Source organism: Dysidea avara, chromosome 3, assembly GCF_963678975.1.
Source record: "Dysidea avara chromosome 3, odDysAvar1.4, whole genome shotgun sequence".
NCBI classification, from domain to species: Eukaryota; Metazoa; Porifera; class Demospongiae; order Dictyoceratida; family Dysideidae; genus Dysidea; species Dysidea avara.
Genome location: NC_089274.1, coordinates 34,738,620 through 34,761,218, shown reverse-complemented (window position 1 = coordinate 34,761,218; position 22,599 = coordinate 34,738,620). Strand labels below are relative to the sequence as shown.

General features: G+C 38.4%; 2 protein-coding genes and 2 long non-coding RNA genes across 8 annotated transcripts in view; 3 read left to right on the top strand and 1 right to left on the bottom strand.

The window, feature by feature from the left end:
- The window catches only part of LOC136250857 (uncharacterized), a 383,395-nt gene that overhangs the window by 360,310 nt on the left and 486 nt on the right, over positions 1-22,599 (bottom strand). The window contains exons 2-7 of one of the 5 annotated variants that reach the window (XR_010698759.1): positions 22,430-22,495; positions 21,720-22,372; positions 21,022-21,164; positions 19,779-19,984; positions 19,367-19,714; positions 18,978-19,332 (exon numbers count right to left, since the gene is read on the bottom strand). This is a non-coding gene — a long non-coding RNA (uncharacterized lncRNA). Of the gene's footprint in view, positions 1-18,699; positions 19,715-19,778; positions 19,985-21,021; positions 21,165-21,719; positions 22,373-22,429; positions 22,496-22,599 lie in introns of those variants that run through there. The other 4 variants (XR_010698760.1, XR_010698761.1, XR_010698762.1 and 1 more) reach the window with 4 other exon arrangements.
- On the top strand, positions 1,746-12,367 carry LOC136250846 (uncharacterized). Its single transcript, XM_066043173.1, has 3 exons — positions 1,746-2,025; positions 10,140-10,319; positions 11,688-12,367. The coding sequence occupies exons 1-3, from the start codon at positions 1,758-1,760 to the stop codon at positions 12,146-12,148; spliced, it is 909 nt and encodes a 302-aa protein (XP_065899245.1). The 5' UTR covers positions 1,746-1,757; the 3' UTR covers positions 12,149-12,367.
- LOC136250845 (uncharacterized) lies at positions 18,338-20,396 on the top strand. Its single transcript, XM_066043172.1, has 2 exons — positions 18,338-18,905; positions 18,959-20,396. Exon 2 carries the CDS (start codon positions 19,123-19,125, stop codon positions 20,053-20,055), a length of 933 nt encoding a protein of 310 aa, XP_065899244.1. The 5' UTR covers positions 18,338-18,905; positions 18,959-19,122; the 3' UTR covers positions 20,056-20,396.
- On the top strand, positions 20,640-21,834 carry LOC136250872 (uncharacterized). Its single transcript, XR_010698794.1, has 3 exons — positions 20,640-21,228; positions 21,477-21,677; positions 21,729-21,834. It is a non-coding gene; the product is annotated as an uncharacterized lncRNA (long non-coding RNA).

The window sequence follows — 22,599 nt, the reverse complement described above, 5'->3', positions numbered from 1 at the left end:
CCGGTACAAACACAAGTAAGTTGACTGGTATAACATGACGATAAGTGTAACACAAAGTAGAGAAATAAAGTGAAATATGTCAATATTATTATTTTAGTGAGGTCGTAAGAAAACTACGATGACAACTAAAGAGTTTTTTATTATGTAACGCAATAAAAATCCGATGTTGCATATTCCAGGGCTAATATTGCAAAACTGTCCCTACATGTAAATAACTCACAGTAGTGGCAGCGTGTCTTTTAATTGGGTGTGCACTTCATAGTTTCTTGGCCACACACCTCACTACTGTGAGTCTTGATTTATTATTGGTTTGATAGCCACATAGGACACTTGCTTCCTTGTGAACTATTGTATCATACCTACAGACTGTGTATGGCAATTGATGAATTCAATAAAACATGCCTATACATAAATGTATGTAAGTGTATTAACTGCAGTTGTAAGTTGCAGTTCCTTGTCCACCACTTACTGATCCTAATAATGGAGTGATGACTTGTTCACTTGGGGATGATGGAGTTCCTTCCTATCAAGACGCTTGTAGTTTTACACATAGTTTTGTGGACAGACAATTTTGCAACAAAATAATTTAGTAAGGAAAGACTATACATTTTTATTTTCATTTTCATGTGAATAATTATTAGCGGATATGTAATCTTCATGAATGACTATACTTGTCTATCAATATGTTTACTTATCTAGTTAGGTAATGATCATATGCATGTTTATCATACAGTATGATAGTACTGTACAGTAAGGACCACAAAGGAGTAGGTGTGGCCCACGAAATAATATCACCCAAAAACCAGCCTCAATTTCCCCTGACGACGATGAGACAGTATTGGTTAGATAAAACTAAGCCCAAACAAGCTTTCAGATTGACCTGAAATGCTTTCAACAAGTTGCTTCGGAATCAAAAAAAAACATTTAATGACATTTTCAACTGACTGACTGCCTGACCGACTGATGCCTTCAGACAAGCGTAACTCGATAACGGCTAAGGCTACGGGCTTGATTTTTTCACTGTTTGACATTGCTTTGGCCCAACAAGTGCCTTTTGGTATACCGCAGTATGTACAATGCATTCTTCATAGACTTACCAGTGTCCTCCTTTGTGTCCCATTCATCTTTGCTGACAGCAAAAAGTGTCGATTTGGCGATAGCACTTGATGGCTTTCCTTCATAACAGAAATCGTCCGCATTTGTCATAGAGGCTACTTTGATAGCAGAGGTGCTTTTCAAACAGTTCTTGATTCGTACTGCTGTGTAACGGGTTGAACATAGCTGACAACGAAGTGTAATGGATACTTCACTTTTCAGACAATAATTATTGATATAACTGGGGCACGCAGCACCAATTCTTTCGGTATACGTGGATAGCAGAGGTGTTTTTGAACAGTTCTTGATTTGAAATGCTGCGTAACGGGCCGAACGTAGCTGACAACGAAGCGTAATGGATACTTCACTTTTTAGACGATAATTGAAGCATGCAGCACCATTTTAGATGCGGTATGCGTGGGTTCACCAGTCATAATAATTATTTACAAAAAAAGTTAACAAACAAGTACAGGAATTTTCAACTAGAGTAGGGACCATAGCACATTGATAAAAAGTACTGAAACAAGCTGGAGTAGTGCACACAGTAAAACAAGATACCATAATGGAAATGCACAGTAGAGATATAACATTTCTTATTGTTTTACTGTGATTTAATATCATGCACTACTCCAGCTTGTTTCAGTACTTTTTATTAATGTGCTATGTTCCCTACTCTAGTTGAAAATTCCTGCGTACTTGTCTATATATGGGTTGACATTATTTTTTATATTGTAGTTCCATGTCCACCACTTACTGATCCTAATAATGGAGTGATGACTTGTTCACTTGGAGATGATGGAGCTCCTTCCTATGAAGACACTTGTAGTTTCACATGTAACACTGGTTATGAGCTAACTGGTAGTGACACTAGGACCTGTCAGAGTGATGGGAGCTGGAGTGGTAGTGACACCTTGTGTAATCAAATGGAAGGTAATTATACTAGTATGACTATTGTATAGCTATATGCCATAGTTGCATTTCATACCATACACATATGGTATCGTATATGTACAATGGTACTGTACCAGCACAATGCACATGGTATTAGCATGAAACATGGCTGTATCCAAGTGTATGTATGTGTACAATATACAATATAAAGCTATAAGAAGATGCTTATGAATATCCTATAATGAGGTGTTAACATGCTGATTGGTGTGGCAACACCCCGGGGCGGTGTGCACTCGGAATATTCAAGTAGTGCACACCCCTGGGGTGCAATCACCACTTACCATGTATTTAGTATGTGTGCATACAAAATAGACATGAATATATAATGTTTTTCTAGCTATACACACCACCCTTCCAGTTTCCACCACATCTAGCTCTATTGCCTAGTTCTAACCACAATAACACTTTCCACAAAACCATAAACTGTATGTAACAACATCAGACAAACAAACACTCATGCAAATATCTACCACATAACATTGCACCATTGCCATAAAATATACATAACAGCACAAAACACAAATAACATTCATACAGATATCTATACACAAGTACTTTGGGGAAAGGGCAACTGAGAAATTGTTGGAGTAGGGTGTAATAACTTTTGCACAAGCCACGCAGACAAGCACTGTGGATATGTCATAACTGGATTTACAGTTGACCATGAAGCAAATATGTCTTTCAATTAGTACAAGATTGCAGCAACACACCATATATGCATAGCAACACCATGTGAGTCAGCTGTTTAGAGGGAATTGCAGGCAAACGGGCAGAAATTATATCAACAAACTGTGAACAGGTAAATCAAAATTAAACCCAAGTTCTGATGAGCAACCAGCAGTGCATTCTGATTATATTTACGTTCGTGTGAAGTATACCAGAACACTGCACAAGGCATATCCATTTTACAAAGTTGGCCACATTCAGAACATCAAGTACCACCCAATGCCAAGTGTTTCTGGTTATGTTTGTATTGCAGCAACAGTATTGCTGTCAATGAAAAAAGACCGGATATATCATGTGGCTATTGTTATCAATGAGTCTTCTGCTCGTGTTACTACTGCTTGCTGTGCTTGCCCAGCAGGTCTCTCAGGGTGTTGCAATCATGTGATAGCCACTCTGTACTATTTAGAGGACTATATACACTGTGGTCTCCAAGAGAATGAACAGAAAGGTTGTACAGAGCGGCTACAAGTGTGGAACCAGCCAAGAAAAAGGAACATTGAACCCAGGCCAATAAAGGATGTTGTCTTTCAAAAGAGGAATATGGGGTACCAAAGTGACTCAAGATGCATCACGTAAATAAATGGGATTGTCGACTACTGTCTAGAAGGATTATTGACCCAAATAAAGTAAGGATTCTAAAGGAACGGTTATTTGCCATTGAGCAAAGTAAGATTTTATCTGTTAATAATGCAGTTCAAGTGGCAAAGACACCAGCTGAAAGAAAAAAGGCAACTCAAGCAAGGTCTCTGCTAATGAAATATGGGTCTTCTGTTTCTTGCAACTTTTTGATGATAAACCACCACCACTGGAAAGTCACTTCGATCAAGTAAAAAGAGAGAGTTGCATGGGCTGCTGCACAGAAGAAGTTTCAAGATGATTTAGCAGCTCAAGTGGTTCATGTGACACATGATCACTGTTATACCCATGCAAGGAGTGATGCGAATGACATGAGGAGAAAGCATCAGTGGTTCCACCACATCTCACCAATGTGCTACTGTATAGCTCCAAATTTTTGTGGTCTCAAATTTTCGTGAATTTGCATGTGATCACGAAAATATTATTCACGAAATTTTAGTTTTACAATAGCTATTAGAAAGTCAGTGTTCAAATGGAAGTGATGCCTCTTTACAAGTATTTTAAGCCAAAGTCTTCAAATTCATCTGCCACCTCGTCTTCCAACGCTGCGGCCACAGTCCTGCCCAGTCCGGATGGACCACTGTCGAAGCTTGTGCCATCGTCTACAATTCAGGCAGCAAATAACGTGGTGCAAAAGTTTGTTAGTGATGATTCTCACTGCCATCCATCAGGCAATGGAAAGCGAGGGAGTTATGCCTTTTATACTGACAAAGAGAGAGCTGCCATTGGTAATTATGCTGTCCAACACGGCACAGCGACAGCTATCAAGCATTTTGCCACAAAGCATCCAGAGTTGAAATGTAGTACAGTAATTGACTGGGAAAAGGAGATCATCAGAACTACTGAATCGCACAGAAAAGAAACTAATGAGATAATTTCCATTGACGAACTTGAAAAAAAGAAGAGGGGTAGGCCAGCAATGTTAACTGACAAGCTAAGCAAGCTAGGATTTACATTTATATATCCGAACCATAAGAGAAGCTGGAGGAGTTGTCAACACCTCCATTGTAATAGCTGCAGGGATTGGAATAGTGCAGCATCAAGAGCCGATGTCATTAGAATGCAATGGTGGTCACATCGCCTTGAAGAAAAGTTGGGCAAAGTATTTCTTGGGGAAAATGAACTTTGTTAAGCGGAAGGCAACAACAAAGTCCAAGTTGATTGTGAAGAATTTTGAAGAAGTAAGATACCAGTTCCTGCTTCACATCAAGGCAGTTGTGGAAATGGCGGAGATACCTTATGATCTAATAATAAACTGGGACCAGACAGGGATTAAATACATCCCAGTGTCAGAATGGACGATGGAGAAGGAGGGATCAAAAAGGGTAGAGATTGCTGGCATTAACGATAAGAGGCAGATAACTGCAGTTTTTGCTGGGAGTTTAACAGGAGATTTTCTTCCTGTTCAACTTGTTTACAAAGGAACAACAACGAAATGCCTTCCTTCTGTCTCATTTCCACCAAAATGGCACATCACAGCAACACACAACCACTAGTGCAACGAGAATACAATGGTGGAATATATCAACAAAATCATTTTTCCTTATTTACAAGAAAAGAAGACAACTTTGAAATTCCCACCAACCTACCCTTTATTGGTTATCTTCGATGAATTCAGTAGTCAAGTTACTGATAGGGTGCTGTCATTACTAAAAGCCAATAACATCTTTTATGTAATTGTGCCACCCAACTGTACGGATACGTTGCAGCCTCTAGATGTCAGCGTTAATAAACCAACTAAGGACTTCCTTCGTGCAAAGTTTAATGAATGGTATGCTGCCAAAATAGCTGAGCAGCTCGGAAGTGGCCCTTTGAGCAGACGACTACAACCTGTGGATCTCAGGTTAAGCATTGTGAAACCTATAGGAGCAAGATGGATGATTGAGTTGTATGATTACCTCAAGTCTAGACCTGAGCTTATTGTCAATGGCTTTAAGCATGTTGGAATTTTAGACATTCTTAACAAGTAGCTTTGTATTTATTAAAACAGCACATAAGTGTATGGTTACAACAGTGATAGTATAATGATTAATATTATTTGTAGTACATGTAGCTATATTTAAATTAAGGAAATGGTGTTAAATCAAGACTTTCAAAACACTGGATTAAATGTGATTGTATCAGTGATTGTGTGTATTCACTAGGATTCATTCCATGTAGAAGTGAGGTAGCAGTAGCAATAGCAAAGACACCACAATCTGTGGTCCCAGCTTGCTTTGACATTTTACCATGGATGCTGGTATTGATTTCTGAACCACAAATATTTTCAACCAGCTGCCTTACTTGAGAATCAACTGTGTTGAATATGGAATCATAAATTAAAATCTTCCCAGCCTCACACTGTAGATTGGAAATTGTTATTCAGTGATTACCATGGACATGCAGAATTTGAACCAATGGCATACGAATGTCAAGTTTGAATTTAGTTTGTAGCAATGTTAACTGTAAGCCTGTGATGTCTGGAAATTTCTCCTTCTAAATAATCTGAGCAAAATTTATGTGCTTGTCGTTTAACTGTCGTCCATTGGACACGGCATTTCTATCTTCTAAAGACAGTCGGATTTTGTGATGCAGCCAAACATCTTCATTATTATGGTCACATCTTGATGTACTTTCCTCCTCTTCAACTTTAATTTTTTTGGCTGGATTTCCTGGGAGATCTTCTCCATCTTTTAAGGCTTCCTTTGGTGTATCTTGTGCAGTAGTAGCTTTTATATTGTTTGGTTTTTGCTCACATAGCTGCAACATTTTCTTTGCTTTAGAGACAAGACAGTTGCTACCCTGAAACACCAATACACACGGTATCTCCAACCCTCCTTGGTTTAAATCTCGAGAATAGCATCTGCTCCCAGTAACTCTACAAGAGATTGCTCCTCCCATCTGCAAAAACACTGAGCATGAAGAGCTTATTGTTATTGGCAGATGTCCAATAGTTCCAACATCTCTTTTGGTTACTTTCACACAGAATGGGTCATGTGGGTTTCCATCTTCTGGCGAGCATGGCAGAGTTTCACCAAGAAAAGGTGTCCATACTTCTTGATATACATGGTAACCTCGAATTTTCAAGTTATACTCATATGTTACCACTGCAAGGCTAGCATCATCCATCCTCATATAGCTGTAGCACTGATTGATATGTTCAGTATCTCACACACTTATTGAAAATGGCGCTGAAATGGATTCTGGTGTCATGATCGTCCCGTGGTGGTTAGTGACCTACACGCATGTAGCTATGGAATAGCAGCCAGCTGTCTGTATAATGGTTACTTAAATCATATTCATAGCACAATTGCTGATAACTCCCTCACAGAATCTTACCAGCAACCTTTGAGTAGCACCCACAAGAATTATTCGTTCATGAAATGTTGCTGCATTCACGAAAATTTTATCATGAAATTTTATATTTGTCAAATTATTCTATCGCTCACGAAAATTTAAGACCACGAAAATTTGGAGCTATACGGTATACAGAAATCATGTTGTTTTAAATTTAGAGCAAAGAAAAGACCTTGAAGCCACTACTAGATTGCAATCAGATTCAGAACTCTGGTTTAATGCAAGAAAATTACGAATCACTGCTTCTATCATGAAAGAAGTGTGCCATAGAAAAAGCACCACCACATGTGAAGCATTTATACAAAAAAAAGCTTTACCCATCACAAATTAACACTGCAGCAATTTTTTATGGAAAACAACATGGAAAAGATGCGATCTCTTCATATGTGCAGTACCAGCATAGTCAAGGAGTGAATGTCCTGGTAACCAAGTGTGGCTTGATCGTAGATGAGTTTGAATCCTGGCTTGCAGCAAGCCTGATGGCATAGTGACTGATCCCAATCAGGATGAACACAAAACAGGCTGTTTAGAAGTCAAATGCCCCTATGTTTGTGGCAGAATGACAATAACAGATGCTTGCAGAAAAGTTCCAGCATTTTGCTTGGTGGAGCAGAAAGGAGTGATGTGCTTATCTGAATTGCATACTTATTTTTACCAACTCTAAACACAGATGCACGTTGGAAACTTTAAGTGGAGTGATTTTGTTGTCTGGTGCCCTAAGCAGGTTTTTGTTCAGCGGATTTGGTACATTGCTGCTTTTATGACGAAAACTTTACAGATTGCTAAACTATTTTATTTTGAAAAGTTTCTGCCAGCTGCTGTACCTTATCTGATCATCAAGCCTTCAAGCTTGTCAAGTTATGATACAAGATGCAATAAATACGGATAAACCAGCACGTAGCAAAATCGTGTTGCCACTATGTGAACTCTTACTTTGTCCCAGTAAACTTTCATCACAGAATGCCACATCGGACCCAGGAAAGTGTAGTACAACTGGTGATGTGCAAATTGTAGGATCAACCAAGACCAACTCGCTTTCGTTACAGGCTGCTTTGCAACGCATGGATGCCAAACAACATGTGGTAAAAGGCAACGGAAACTGCCTGTACCATTCAATTGCTCACCAAGCTAGGCTGATACCCTGAGTTAGTGATGGTGATGAAGGTATTTGCCAACGCCTTAGAAAGGTGGCTCAGTCTATTATGGGGATGTATCCTGATGTTCACTAAGAAAGCGGACTAAATGTTATTCAGTGGTTGCAAAAATGTCAAGAGATTCCTCTAACTACAACTTGGGGAGGTGATATTGAACTTTGCTTACTTCCCATTGGCATGCAGAGAGACAAAGTTGTTTTAACTACTACAAGTGATCAGACCTGTACCTTTTTTTTCACCATGCCTCTCAATTGATACCATCAATTCATTTCCCCATATCATTTACAGCCTCAATTAATACTCATACAGTAACTAACATAACTCCTAGGTTTCTCCAAACCTAATTATGATGGTCTTAGTATCCACTCGTCAAGCTATGACTTTATACAGCCTGCTACAATTCTTCTGATTTTGAAGAAGTCTTGACCATTGTTTATAACTAGTAAACCCATGCATATCGAATGAAAATATAGGATTATGCCAGTGCTAATGTTTTTGACTGAGTACACGCCTCAGCTATCAATTACTGACTTGAAAGTGAAGCAGCTATTACACTTCACTTTCAGGTATGTTCAGCCCATTTCACAGCATTACAAATGAACAACAGTAGGAATCCAGTCACCATGGAAAAATTACAATACGGACAATTCCCATTTACAAACATAGGGAAGCCATCATACTACCACAGATCAACACCTTGGGCTGTCAGCATAAAGAAATGGGACACAAACGAGGACAAAGGTAAGTCCATGATGCTTGCATTGTACATACTGTGGTATGCCAAAAGGCACCTGTCTAGCTGAAGCAATGCCAAACAGTGAAAAAGTCAAGTCCGTAGTCTTAACCGTTCGAGTTACGCATGTCTAAAGGTGTCAGGTAGGCAAGCAGGCAGTCAGTCAGTCAGTCAGTCAGGCAGGCAGTTAGTCATTCAGTCAGTCAGTCAGTCAGTCAGTCAGAAAATCCCATTAAATATTCTTTTTTAAATGTTATAGCAATCTATTGGAAGCATTTAGGGTCATACTGAAGGCACTTTTGGGCTTGGTTATACCTAACCAATACTGCCAAAGCACCAGGATGGTATTGTGAAGCTGGTTTTTAGGTGATATTTTTGGCAAGAAAAACCCAAACCTCTGTGATCCCTAGTATAGAGTACTACCGTACTGTATGGCATAAAATTTCATGCAAATTGAATCTGATAAGTTGATGCTTCAGTTGTACTAATGTAAAATCTTCATGGATGACCAAAATAAGTGTTGTGTGATATTTATATACTCTTGATATTATCAGTCATTGCATATAAAAGGGAACATATATCGCATGTTAATAACTTGACTATAGTAGACATTAATTTAAGTGAAATGTTGTTATAGTACAGGGTGTTCTCCATAACTGCAATTAGCAAGAGCCACATTTCTTGTGATGAGCCCATTTAAAAGTAGCAATGAATAAAACTACTTTACCAACTAGGTTAGCATTATTGCTTTGCAGTCTCATGGTGTCTTATACGTATGCCTTGACCTACCAATTCTTGAAGAGCGAAGCAAAAAATTGAAACTAGTTATGATGTATAAATTCATTCATAAGTTGAAAGAGGAAACTACCTTATTCAAACAGCAAGCCATACACGGGGCCATAACCAACGATTTTTACAGCCACACTCAAGAATTGATGCTTACCTCTACTTGTATTATCATGAATATGATTGAAGTACCAGTAAAGGCACAGCCTGTATACCAGATCACCACAAAACTGTACAGTATTAACAATTTATACAAATGTAAATCTAGAATCAAGTAAGTAATTATCTACTAAGGATTTAAAACTATTTACAGAATTAATGTTAACTACACTTGCAGGCAAAGTGTTCTGATCATTAATTAACCTATTAAAAACATTTTGATCAACAGTTTAATCAATGATACTTGAACAGTATAAACTGGTGTCCACTGGTGATGATGGTATTAAGTAGGTATATAATGGATCTCTTTGAAACTTTGCCACATTTTAGTGCTATGCCACATCCTTAAGCCGACAAAGTTTGAATGTGCTACCTGATTCACAACAAAAGCTAAGATTTCTCAAGTTGTACCAATTGGAAATGCTATATATAATACTGGTTTTGTGAGACTGTGTCGCAATAATATTATTATATAGATGTGTGGATGGTCCTGCACGTAAGGCATTCTGCATGTAAGGCAGGTACCAATGTTAGTCACATATTATGTTTGTTAAATTAACCAGGCTCTGACAGTGGAGGATCATCCAGATTATCTGGTGCTGTTATTGGTGGATCAGTAGGAGGAGTTGTAATTATTGTAGTCATCATTATAGTTGTGCTACTTGTATTGATTTATATGAGACAATTGCATCAGAAGAAATCATATCCTGTTAAGGCTGGGATTACTAATACCACATCTGATGGTAAGTGTTCATAACTGTACAAGCTATAATAATAATTTTTTTAAATATGGCTGTCTATCACATTCAATCATGTATGTTACAACTCAAACCTGCACAACAGCATGAAATGTTAGCTGCACCCATACACTATTTATTTTAGGGCTGGGAAATAGTGAATTTTTCAATGTCTGAATGATAGTAAGACACTGTTCATGATAGACAATAGTATAACGATAGTAAAAATCTACTTATTACCTTCACAGAGATATGCAAGGAGGGATGTACGTAATTATGGATATGGTTTTGACTAAGACACTAATCAGCCTTTTTTGGCTGATTTTTGTTCCCAAATATTGTTTTTACAAGTGTTTTGCATGAATATTTGCATATTTTTACATTTTAATTACTGTCCGATAGTAATTTTTCAAACAATAGGCGATACATGATAGCGATACTATCCTGATATTCCAATATGTTCATACTATCCCCCAGCCCTACTATTTATTTCTACCTTTTAAAAAAAATTCTAAACTTTGAGTTTGTTCCTTGTAATCGAGCTTTCAGAGTAATTTGAAATGCTTTTGACAACATTTAGTTATTATATTGATTTTTCTGATGACTGATTAACCGACTATTTGTCTTCAGACAAGTATAACTCAATAATGGCGGCTAATTCTACAAGCTTTTTTGCTGTTAGATAATACTTGGGCCTGACGCATACCTTTGATTAACCAGGCCGCAAGAGGTAGCTGCACTGTATGCAACCTTTGTCCTTCTTTGTATTCCATTTCTTGTTGCTTGTAGCACAAAGTTGTCAATTTGTGAGTAGTGCATCAATAGCTTTATGTGTTGATGACATACAACAGGTGAATCTTCTGCACCATATCTCCAACTGTTGAATTACTTCAAGAATACTTCGCATATTTTTCTCCATATGTTAGGCCATGTAACAGGCAGAATCAATCCACTTTCTTGCTTTCTTGTCAGCATTTAGTATGGGTCACATCATGTGTTTGCCATGCAATTGTGGTGCATATCATCATTCTTTTCTTTGATGCTTGTGGTGTGTAGGAGAAACAGTTAGCAAACAAGAGTCAAGAAAGTTAGGACTTAGTAGAAATCATTATTTATAAAACATTAAGATCAGCACACAGATTGTAAATTTGGTCCCTACTTTAGCATACTGGTTTATTGCTAATTATTTGGAAGAATTACATTTGCACATCAGGTGCTGATCAGCATAATAACCCCTACTGTGTAGCTGGTTAAATTCATGAAATTTGATACTTTGGTATTCATCTATAGCAAAAATATGAGACTGTATCTTAATCACCATACATCATTAGTGATATTTTGTTTTGTATTTACAAATCCTCTACCCATCCATAGGTGGAACGAATTCTACAGAAAAGAAAAATGAAGAACAATACAGTGAGATAATGTTACCTCAATTACATCATGATGATACTATCAAGATGGACTCTAATCCATCATATGGGTCATACACAGGACAAGGTTCTAATATTGCTATACGACCTAACCCATCCTATGGTGTGAACAAACCAAACAATAAAATATCTGAAGATCAGTATGTTTATGCCCGATCCACTGAGTTAACTAAACACCCATCACATGATGATAGAGAAGGTGATGTTAATATGGAGTCTAACCCATCATATGGAGTAATCAGAGGAGAGGGTAATAGTAACATGGGTTGTGATGTTACTATTGAGCCTAACCCATCATATGGAGTAGCCACAAGGATGGGAACTAACACCAAAACTACTCCAGGCTCTGATGTTACCATGACTCCTAACCCAGCTTATGGGAGTGTGAAAGCTAAAAAGTAAATCACTGAAAGTCAGCACGTGTACATTGTTTAGTCAATAACTGACTCTGAAACTTACACCATTAGCTATGTGTTTTGCTGATTTTTTTTTGTATAAAATTTATATAGTTGCTATTGTTGAGGTATTGTTACTGGCAAACGTAACCAGCTTAAAGATGTAAATACTCAGAATACATAATTAATAATTATCATTAACAACTTTCACCTATCATTAAGATGACATGGAGTTGAAAGCCACTTGTGAAATAATGGACAAGGACCTAAAATATCATGTATATACAAACAAAAAAATGAACAGTAACAGTCTGTTGTTACCATAACTGCATAAGACATTTTGCAGATTTGCCATTAATATCTTATGATTGAATCACTGTAACATAAAGCCACTAGATTTAATTGTTGGTGGCATTGGTCACAGTGGTTGATCCAGAGGGAACCACGCGTCCCCACAAAAAAATCATACAAAAGAACAAGATATTCTAACAGAGCAGTCAGTCAAATACTATAATAGAGCAGTCTCGACATATAGAATTATTAAGAATCCTCCAAAGTTACTACTTAGTATGAAAATTTTCACCTGCAGCACCAACCCATGGGCACACTTAGCTGTATTGCCTGCTAGGAATTTTTTTTGCACATTAAATGCACTTAGTCCTTTTCTTATAGGGATGTCCCCCCTGCTTTATATAGCTACTGACTACCCAAGTCATGGAGCACCCATATCTTGCCTAACCCTGGATGCTTCCGCTTTACTTATGAAGAATTATTGGTTTGGCTAAAGTTATATACCACCATTGAGCTATAGAAGATATCATGGTGATATGATTCAAGTCATCAACATAAAAAAAAAACAAGAATGTGAACCTTGACTCGTCCTTACTATTTTTAATTTTTTTTTTTTGCTTTCAATCTTACTAACAGGAGGATACTTTCTCTAGTTATACTAGTCAATAAGTGCCACGGACATTTGTCAATGTAGCAATGTAATGACCAGGTAGCTAATATTATAGGTCTGGCCTTTCCATATACCTGTAATATAAACAAATGAAGTTATACAGTATCTGACCTTGGCTCTGATATATGGTATACAAATTTGATCTTACGTCAGTGTTAACACAGAATTTCAGTATAGTTATTCCTATGGTGCAGTGGTATTAGTGCATTATTAGACGTAATTTGTGACTGGATTTTGGAAAAACGATCCAAATCGCACATTAGAAGTTCCGAGATAAACGGTTTTAAAGAATTGAAGCCAGCATAACTCTCCAAGGATAGCAAGCACGCGTATGAAATTTACACAAAAGATGCATCAATCTGTTACCTTTCAAGCCACTTCCAGTACTTGTAGCTGCTTGTACAGTTTCCCGCCAAATAAGATAGAAACTCTGAGCAGTTGGACGAGCGAAGTAGTATCACAAGTGCTCACAAAGGGATGGAGGCTGGGGGGTGGCGGGGAGGGCAAAAGTTAGACCTCAAAATGGAGGCAGACCACGACTGGAGTCCAGACACCAGATTACAGGGCTGTGCTGGCTCCTTAGTGGCTGATATGTAGCAAAATCAGCAGAGAACACGTCTGGCCAACATTATAAGGCTGTCCACCAGTAAACCACTGACTCTTGCCAAGCCAGGTCCTTCACAAGGCCTGAAACCGCCATTTGAGCACTCCACACCACCCAGAAAAGACGTGTGTAAAAACCAGCCTCGTATAGTTTGAGTAGTGCTGAGGGTCAAAACTTGTAGTACGATAGTGTAGCTATCCACTGGTGGTGTTAGTTTGATTTTGCCTGATGTGCGATTTGGATCGGTTCTGTAAAATCTGGTCACATTTAATGATAGGATACTAAAATCACAATCAACTAAGGGTAGTGCATTCCATATTCTATTAAAACAAAAGTTGTTGCTGAGAACATTTGAGCTTCTTGTGTGCTGTAGCTTGTGGTTATTAGCTAGTCAAATATTGCCAGATGTAAAAGTAACGAAGTCTTTAATATTGAAAGCATCTGATGGAAATTTGATAGATTTGATAAGAAACATTACATCATTGACGTCAAGAGTGTACATTAGAGGTAAGATCTTAATTGTAGTCACTTGAGTACAATCGTTCAATATGAACTTAGTTGCATGTCGCTGGATTTGTTCAATTAAGTTAATATCTTTTATCAGATGTAGCTTCTACAAAATACTGCAGGACAGCAGTTGAGAACGGACTAATGAAATATAGAGGTATTTCTTTGCTTCTATATGGATATTTGAAGAGAAAGATCGATGTAGTAGAACTAACATTTTGTAGGCTTTGCTAAGAATATTATTGTAGTGAGCTTCCCACAATATATATATATAAGTTGGAGGAAATCATTATTCCCAAGTTTCTGTGTGCATCAGTTCTAGAAATGGTACTAGATCCAATAGAGTATGCTGTAGTGAATTGCGTCTTGAAACTCATATGGAATATCTTAGATAGATTAAACTAAACAGTAAGTTTGTGTCAACACTCCAAATCAAGACACACGGTAGTGTGTCGTGCGGCCCAAGAAGCCGGCGCGTAACACCCGTGAGTATATTGACAGGAAGAAAGAAAACGCAATTTTCGCACCTCCGTAGCTCCGTAGCTCTGTGCTTCCTTGATGAAACAAGACGATTTTTGCTGTGGACATTCCCTCCAGCTGCAGCACTCCACATTCCAAATTTAAGCGAAATCGCTTCGCGCGTTCCTGAGATATGCGACTTCAAAAATTGGCTCAGTTTCTTCTTTTTTTTCTTATTTTTCTTTTTCTTGTCGCACACTTACAAAAACTGCTATAAAACTCGAACGCCATATCCGATTGCCTTGAAATTTGGCACACAGAAGGGGGATATAAAGGCGCATCTCGGTACCAACTTTGGCTGGAATACGATAAACAGGCAAAGAGTTATGAGCGATTATTCACGAAAATTAACACCAATATGTTGTCACGCCTACAGGGTAAACCGCGTATGGGAAGAAGCTGAAAATCGGTGGGTGAATAGGTTAACTATTGAACCTCAAACCTTTTGTGGTTTGAAAGAAATCGACCTAAAAACCAGGAAGATACAACGAAAAAAACCAACAGTGTGTAACAATTACGCAATCGAGATCAGCTAATAAAAAACGACTGCTTGCCACGCCTACCAGATAAACCGCTTAGGGTAATGCTTGAAAATCGTTGTACAGATGGAGTAATCATCTTAGAAAGGCTCATCAATGATGTAGAAGAATCAGACTTAAAGCCACGGAGTTATAACACGAAATCCAACTTGGTGCGGCAAGTGCGAGATCGAGATACTCTAATAGAGCAGTCATCCTAATAGAGCAGTCACCCTGAAGAGAATTTAAGAGATCAGCTAGAAATAAGAAACCTGTATAGAGATCAGCTACACACAAGTCACCCTGTAGAGAGATCAGCTGGAAGAAATTACCTTGTAGGGAGTTCATGCAACTATGGAAAGAGATAGTTCAGCTAGAAAAAATCACCTTGTAGAGTTCAGCTACAAAGAAACCACCATGTAGAGAGTTCAGCTACAAACAAATCGCCCTGTAGAGAGATCAGCTAGAAGAAATTACCTTGTAGAGAGTTCAGCTACAAAGAAACCACCATGTAGAGAGTTCAGCTGCAAAGAAATCACCCTGTAGAAAATTCTGCCAGAAACAAATTACCCTGTAGAAAGATCAGTTAGAAGAAGTTACCTTTTAGAGAGTTCAGCTACAAAGAAACCATTCTGTAAAGAGCTCAGCTGCAAACAAATCACCTGTACAGAATTCAGCTACAAACAAATCACCCTGTAGAGAGATCAGCTAGAAGAAGTTAACTTGTAGAGAGTTCAGCTACAAAGAAACCATCATTTAGAAAGTTTAGCTTCAAACAAATCACCTGTAGAGAGTTCAGTTACAAACAAATCTCCCTGTAGAGAGATCAGCTAGAAGAAGTTACCTTGTAGAGAGTGAAGCTACAAACAAATCACCCTATTGAAAGATCAGCTAGAAGAAGTCACCTTGTAGAAAGTTCAGTTACAAAGAAACCACCATGTAGAGAGTTCAGCTACAAACTAGCCACCTTGTAGAGACATCAGCTAGAAAAGTTACCTTGTAGAGAGTTCAGCTACAAAGAAACCATTCTGTAAAGATCTCAGCTGCAAACAAATCACCTGTACAGAATTCAGCTACAAACAAATCACCCTGTAGAGAGATCAGCTAGAAGAAATTACCTTGTAGATAGTTCAGCTACAAACAAATCACCCTGTAGAAAGATCAGTTAGAAGAAGTTACTTTGTAGAGAGTTCAGCTACAAAGAAACCATTTTGTAAAGAGCTCAGCTGCAAACAAATCACCTGTACAGAATTCAGCTACGAACAAATCACCCTGTAGAGAGATCAGCTAGAAGAAGTTACCTTGTAGATAGTTCAGCTACAAACAAATCTCCCTGTAGAGAGATCAGCTAGAAGAAATTGCCTTGTAGAGAGTTCAGCTACAAAGAAACCATTCTGTAAAGAGCTCAGCTGCAAACAAATCACCTGTACAGAATTCAGCTACAAACAAATCACCCTGTAGAGAGATCAGCTAGAAGACATTACCTTGTAGATAGTTCAGCTACAAACAAATCACCCTGTAGAAAGATCAGTTAGAAGAAGTTACCTTTTAGAGAGTTCAGCTACAAAGAAACCATTTTGTAAAGAGCTCAGCTGCAAACAAATCACCTGTACAGAATTCAGCTACAAACAAATCACCCTGTAGAGAGATCAGCTAGAAGAAATTACCTTGTAGATAGTTCAGCTACAAACAAATCACCCTGTAGAAAGATCAGTTAGAAGAAGTTACTTTGTAGAGAGTTCAGCTACAAAGAAACCATTTTGTAAAGAGCTCAGCTGCAAACACATCACCTGTACAGAATTCAGCTACGAACAAATCACCCTGTAGAGAGATCAGCTAGAAGAAGTTAACTTGTAGATAGTTCAGCTACAAACAAATCTCCCTGTAGAGAGATCAGCTAGAAGAAATTGCCTTGTAGAGAGTTCAGCTACAAAGAAACCATCATGTGGAGAGTTCAGCTGCAAAAAAATCACCACTGCCCAAATTTCAAGGCAATAGCTCTTTCCAATCTGAAGTTATCAATTGTCAAAGTTGGCAAATTGGATGTGTGTGGAAGGCCCCTTTTTGCAAATCCGGTCACATATGTATTATATATATAATTTGTACATTTACTGATAAAATATTTAAAGTATATCTACTTCATCTTTACTTCTTCCTGTAGTAAAGAAAAAAAACATAGGTTAAAAAAGTCCCAAAGCTGGCCGTAGGCCGGCTTTGGGGTATACAAATACAAAAAGAAATGAAATCTAATCCAAAACAGCCAAGCTGTAAAAAAAGTGTGCGGCCCTCAGAAAGGCTATGGTGAAAAAAGATGTGAAATCCAAGGTGGCGGCCAAGAAATGGCTGTGATGGTAGGTTAATGGTAAAAATTTTAATAACGACAATTCAGGTGAATTTTTGTGCCGCTTCACAAAATTTACCTGAATTGTCATTATTAAAATTTTTACCATTAACCTACCATCACAGCCATTTCTTGGCCGCCACCTTGGATTTCACATCTTTTTTCACCATAGCCTTTCTGAGGGCCGCGCACTTTTTTTACAGCTTGGCTGTTTTGGATTAGATAATAGTTAGACGTCAAGAACCAGGGTTCTACGGGATTTAGAAAACTCGAAGGCCCTGGGCTGTAGCGCCTGAGCGCAGCGAGGGCGCTACTAAGGGCCTGAGGGTTTTCTAAATCCCGTAGAACCCAGTGGTTCTTGACGTCTAACTTATTTAGACTACAACTCGTTATTGTACCTTGAGTTGACAGCTGCTTGTAAATAGGAAATGTATAGCTAATTACTAGAAACAAGCCCTCTACACCTCCCTACATGGCGGGACCTCAGCGTGGCTGTTGCTACCCGTTTAAACGCCCATGCGTTGCCAATGTTACAGTAGCGATTTCCAGCCTACCAATTTTTCACACATATTTTTGCTACTTAAATTATACACCTTCAATAAATGTTTCATACGCTGCCGTTCCAATAAATGGTAGCCAATGCTTCGTACTTTGTAATGCACTTTACTGGATTAAAATCCATGCGGTATTTATTGAAATACAGCAAATCAAAGTTTGAAAATAAAAATCCCCATAGGGAGCCCATACAAATAATTGCGTACGTAATTCTAATTGGAAGAATGTGGCACCTGTGATAGCCGAAGTTTCCGAGTGTTTCCGCGTGAATCTGCTGCTGATGAGGACGAAGAAAGTGGTTCTGGGCAAACCGTATATGTGACCCGATTTGCGAAAAGGTACCTTTTTCGCACATTTCAAAACTCGAGTAAAGAGCGACTGAAAATTTCCAAAAATAATAAGCCTCCTTTTTTATTGCATATATGGGTGCGCATAAGCCTAGGCTATTACACTGCAAAATTATAGCTTCGTGGGTACATCGTACCGAAAGATACTATGCAAAATATAGGGCCATGTGCACATACTACGATAGACGTAACACGGAATCACTTACAAATAGCCGATTTGTTTTCAATGGCGGTTCTTTTGCGCGCGAAGCTGCTGCAATGGCCAGTCGGAGTAGAAATAGAGTTACTTCAGCCTTAAACTCTCTTTGTAACGATGGGCTTGGTCACTCTCTAAACACAAACCACGAAGAATTTGAGGCGCTTATTGAGGAATATTTTGACGATGATGAAAGTGACGTAGAATCGGAATGCGGTAAGGAATCCATTAAAATATTTCTGCCATGTCGAGGTGAAAATTCCACCTAGGTTACGATGTAAACACTACTGAATGTGATGAAGACACTTATGAAGAATTTGACAACAATGCAGGTATATTTACAACATACACAAAAAACATTAAAATTAGTTGAACAGTAGGTCTTTTCGAAGAAGAGATTTCCCTGAACTTTACTTCAGCAGTTGATACTACTATGTCTCCAGGCAGTGGCATGCTTCAGTCTCCACTAGCAAATAACCACCAGGAAACGATGACTCCAGAATCTTCTTGTGTTCCAGAAGTGTATTGCCCAGCCAGTGTAGTGTCTACTGATAGTCAGCAGATCACCAGTACGCCTGATACATCACTGAATGATAGTCAGCCGATCACCAGTACGCCTAATACATCACTGCCTGATACATCACTGAATGATAATCAGCCATTCACTAGCACACCACTTACCAACAGAAGCAGTAGTACTCCTGGTTCAACATCTGCAAGGAAAAGAAGGAGAATGGATTCAAACAGTGACAGTAGCAGTTCATCATTACCACCTCCAGCCACAGGTAGTAGTACACTGGTAGATGAAAGGGAAGGTCTACTTTGTGAAGAGTTCGTAGTAAACACATGTGGTTGCAAGAAGACTGATGGTAGACCATGTAGCTCTCAGTTCACAACAGAGCACTTCATTGAAATGAGGGCTCAAGCCTCTCTTATGACACACGACGAACTTGACATGGTCATCTTAGGGTCATTGATGACAACATTGAACAGGAGTGAGAACATCATAGATGGTAGACACAAGGCTAAAAGGAGACAAAGGAACTATTCTGACTACATGCACAACAGGGTTCCGGTTTGTTCAGTTACCTTTGGGTTTCTTTATGGAATTGGACCAAAGAAGAGACTTCAGTCCATTAGGTCACATTACTTGGAATGTGGAATGACACCACGAGTCCATGGAAACAGTAAGTGTCTTCCTCACAACGCCATGCCATTTGATGTCATCAATGCTGCTGTCAAGTTTCTGCAGAACTATGCTGAACAACATGCCATCCTCTTGCCTGGACGCATACCTGGATATAAAAGAGACGATATGAAATTGTTACCATCGAGCAGCAGTAAAAAGGTTAGTTTTCTTGTATGAAAGGACTGAAACAATTCTATAAGTTCTTGGGATTTCAAAACTGGCATTCAAGGAACCATTGAGATCATGTGATCCTACTCACATAATATTTTTTCATAAAAGTTGACATGTTAGAAGCTTTCAAACATAGAAACAACATACTCTATACATGACCGTCTCAGCAAAAACCCGCTTTTTCGCACACTTGCTGAATTTCTTTTTATTGTCTCAGCATTATCTCTAGTGCCTAAGGAGTGGATAATCCAAATTTCAGCTAATTCCGGTGAGCAGTTTTGGAATTATAGTGCTAGACAGTAGGTAGAGTAAGAAAATCGATTTGTACAACAACTATACTAAACATAAATTACATGCGCTTACATTCGAGGCTGTAACTATTGTTTGCTTTACCCTACACTGTTGAAATTTGGCTTAAAAGATTCAGCAGTCATTGGCCAATCAACTGAAGCATAGGTTTAGACTGGTATTTGATTGCGTGGTTACTCACAAAGCCAGTTTTACAAAAGAAATGGCAACGATTCTTCACGTCTACTGCACTGTTAACAAATGCATGTATCAACCATATACCATTAGCACTACAGAAACAAAACAAAGATTTTCGAACTCTCCATGAGCAGGCGAGTAAGATGGTATATAGTTGTCATTGTTTTGAGACTTCCTTCCCAGAGAACCGGCCCCATTTAAACTTGCAAACTTTTTCCTTTAGAATGCATAATTTTACAAATAATTTTCATTTTTCTAAATATGCATGCTTGTGCAAACAATGCGAGTTTTCGCTGAGACGGTCACATATGTCAGGCGTAACAAAATCGCACTACAAGTTGTATTGTAAATGCAAACATTTGAGAGATGTAAACAGATGACTCTCCCCCACCCAAACAAAAAGAAAGAGAAAACAATTATTTTACATTTCAAACAGTGACACCACTCAGAACGATCTAGTGCTGAATCATTATTGTATTTACTCACATTTAGGATGTGTGGAGACGTTACAAAGACTCTTGCATTCAGGCTGGCATCAGATACGTAGCAAACACCACTTTTCTCGCATACTGGAGAAAGCTGCTCCCACACATTCTCATTGCCAAGCCACGTACAGATTTGTGTTGGGTCTGTCAACAAAATAGCACAGCTATTATGAGATCCATTAATAAACCAGAAGAAGAAAAGTCACAGGTAAATTTAGAGACATAATCATGACATTATAGAAAACAATACATGAAAATATTAGAATATCCCAATTAGAGATAACCATTTTGGTGATGAATATCACTTTAGTAACCTACTGTAAATTACAACAAAGCCATGTCTATAATGTGCAGATTGTCATTACAAAGCTTCACATGCTAAACACTTAACAAATCAAGGTTTGCCAGTATTCTATTCTGAAAAGTATCAAAGTTCTATTGTTTTTCCTACTGTAGACCATCAAGGAAGCTGAAACACACATCAAACATGTTAAGGAGGAGAGGGACTATTACAGAAAGGCATGCAAGGACAGTGTGAAAGCATTGGAAGAGCTGTACACACATGGTGAAACGATGGAAGTTCCTCTTCCTGGAGCAGAAATACCTTGCAACTCCAACAACAAAACCATACATTACAGCTTTGACATGGCACAACAGGTATTTGCATAAAATCATAGCTAACTGACTATAATGACTTACTTATTGTAGGTCCATTACCCAAGCAACCCTTTCCAGCCTGGTCCTATTTATTTTCTGACACCTCGTAAATGTGCCATATTTGGTGTCTGTTGCGAAGCTGTTCCTCGGCAAGTAAGTTGATACTGTGATGTTTATGAATTGCATCTCCAATGTGCTATAATTTCAGATAAACTACTTGATCGACGAGACATCCAATGTTGGCAAAGGTGGAAATACTATAATTTCAATGCTACATCATTTCCTTTATCATCATGGATTTGGAGAAAAATCAGTCCATTTCCATGCAGATAATTGCTGTGGCCAGAATAAGAATCGGTTTCTTATGTACTACTTCATGTGGCGCATTCTCACTGGCCAACATAATGATATCACAATCTCTTTTCTTCCTGTTGGCCACACAAAGTTTAGTCCTGATTGGTGTTTTGGACTGCTGAAGCAAAACTATAAGAAGACTTCTATTGGATGTCTTGATGATATTGTGAGAGTAGTAAACCAGTCAGCAAAACCAAACTACGCTCAACTAGTTGGAGCACAGGACGGAAGCAACATAGTGCCAATGTACAACTGGGCAGAGTATTTCGAGCAACACACCATCAAAACTGCGTTGAAGGGGATAACGCAGTTGCACCACTTTAGGTTTAGCTCATCACGCCCTGGAAAGGTATTTGTGAAAAACCGTATTTCTGACACCGAGCGGTGTATTAACTTACGAAAAAATTCTTCATGGCATCCACATCACACAGATCTTCCACAAGTTATCATCCCTGATGGACTATCTATAGAAAGGAAATGATATTTATTCGATAAAATTAAAGAATTTTGTCCAACAGAAGTGCAAGACATCGTATGTCCTGAACCAACAGAACCTCGGCCATGACCT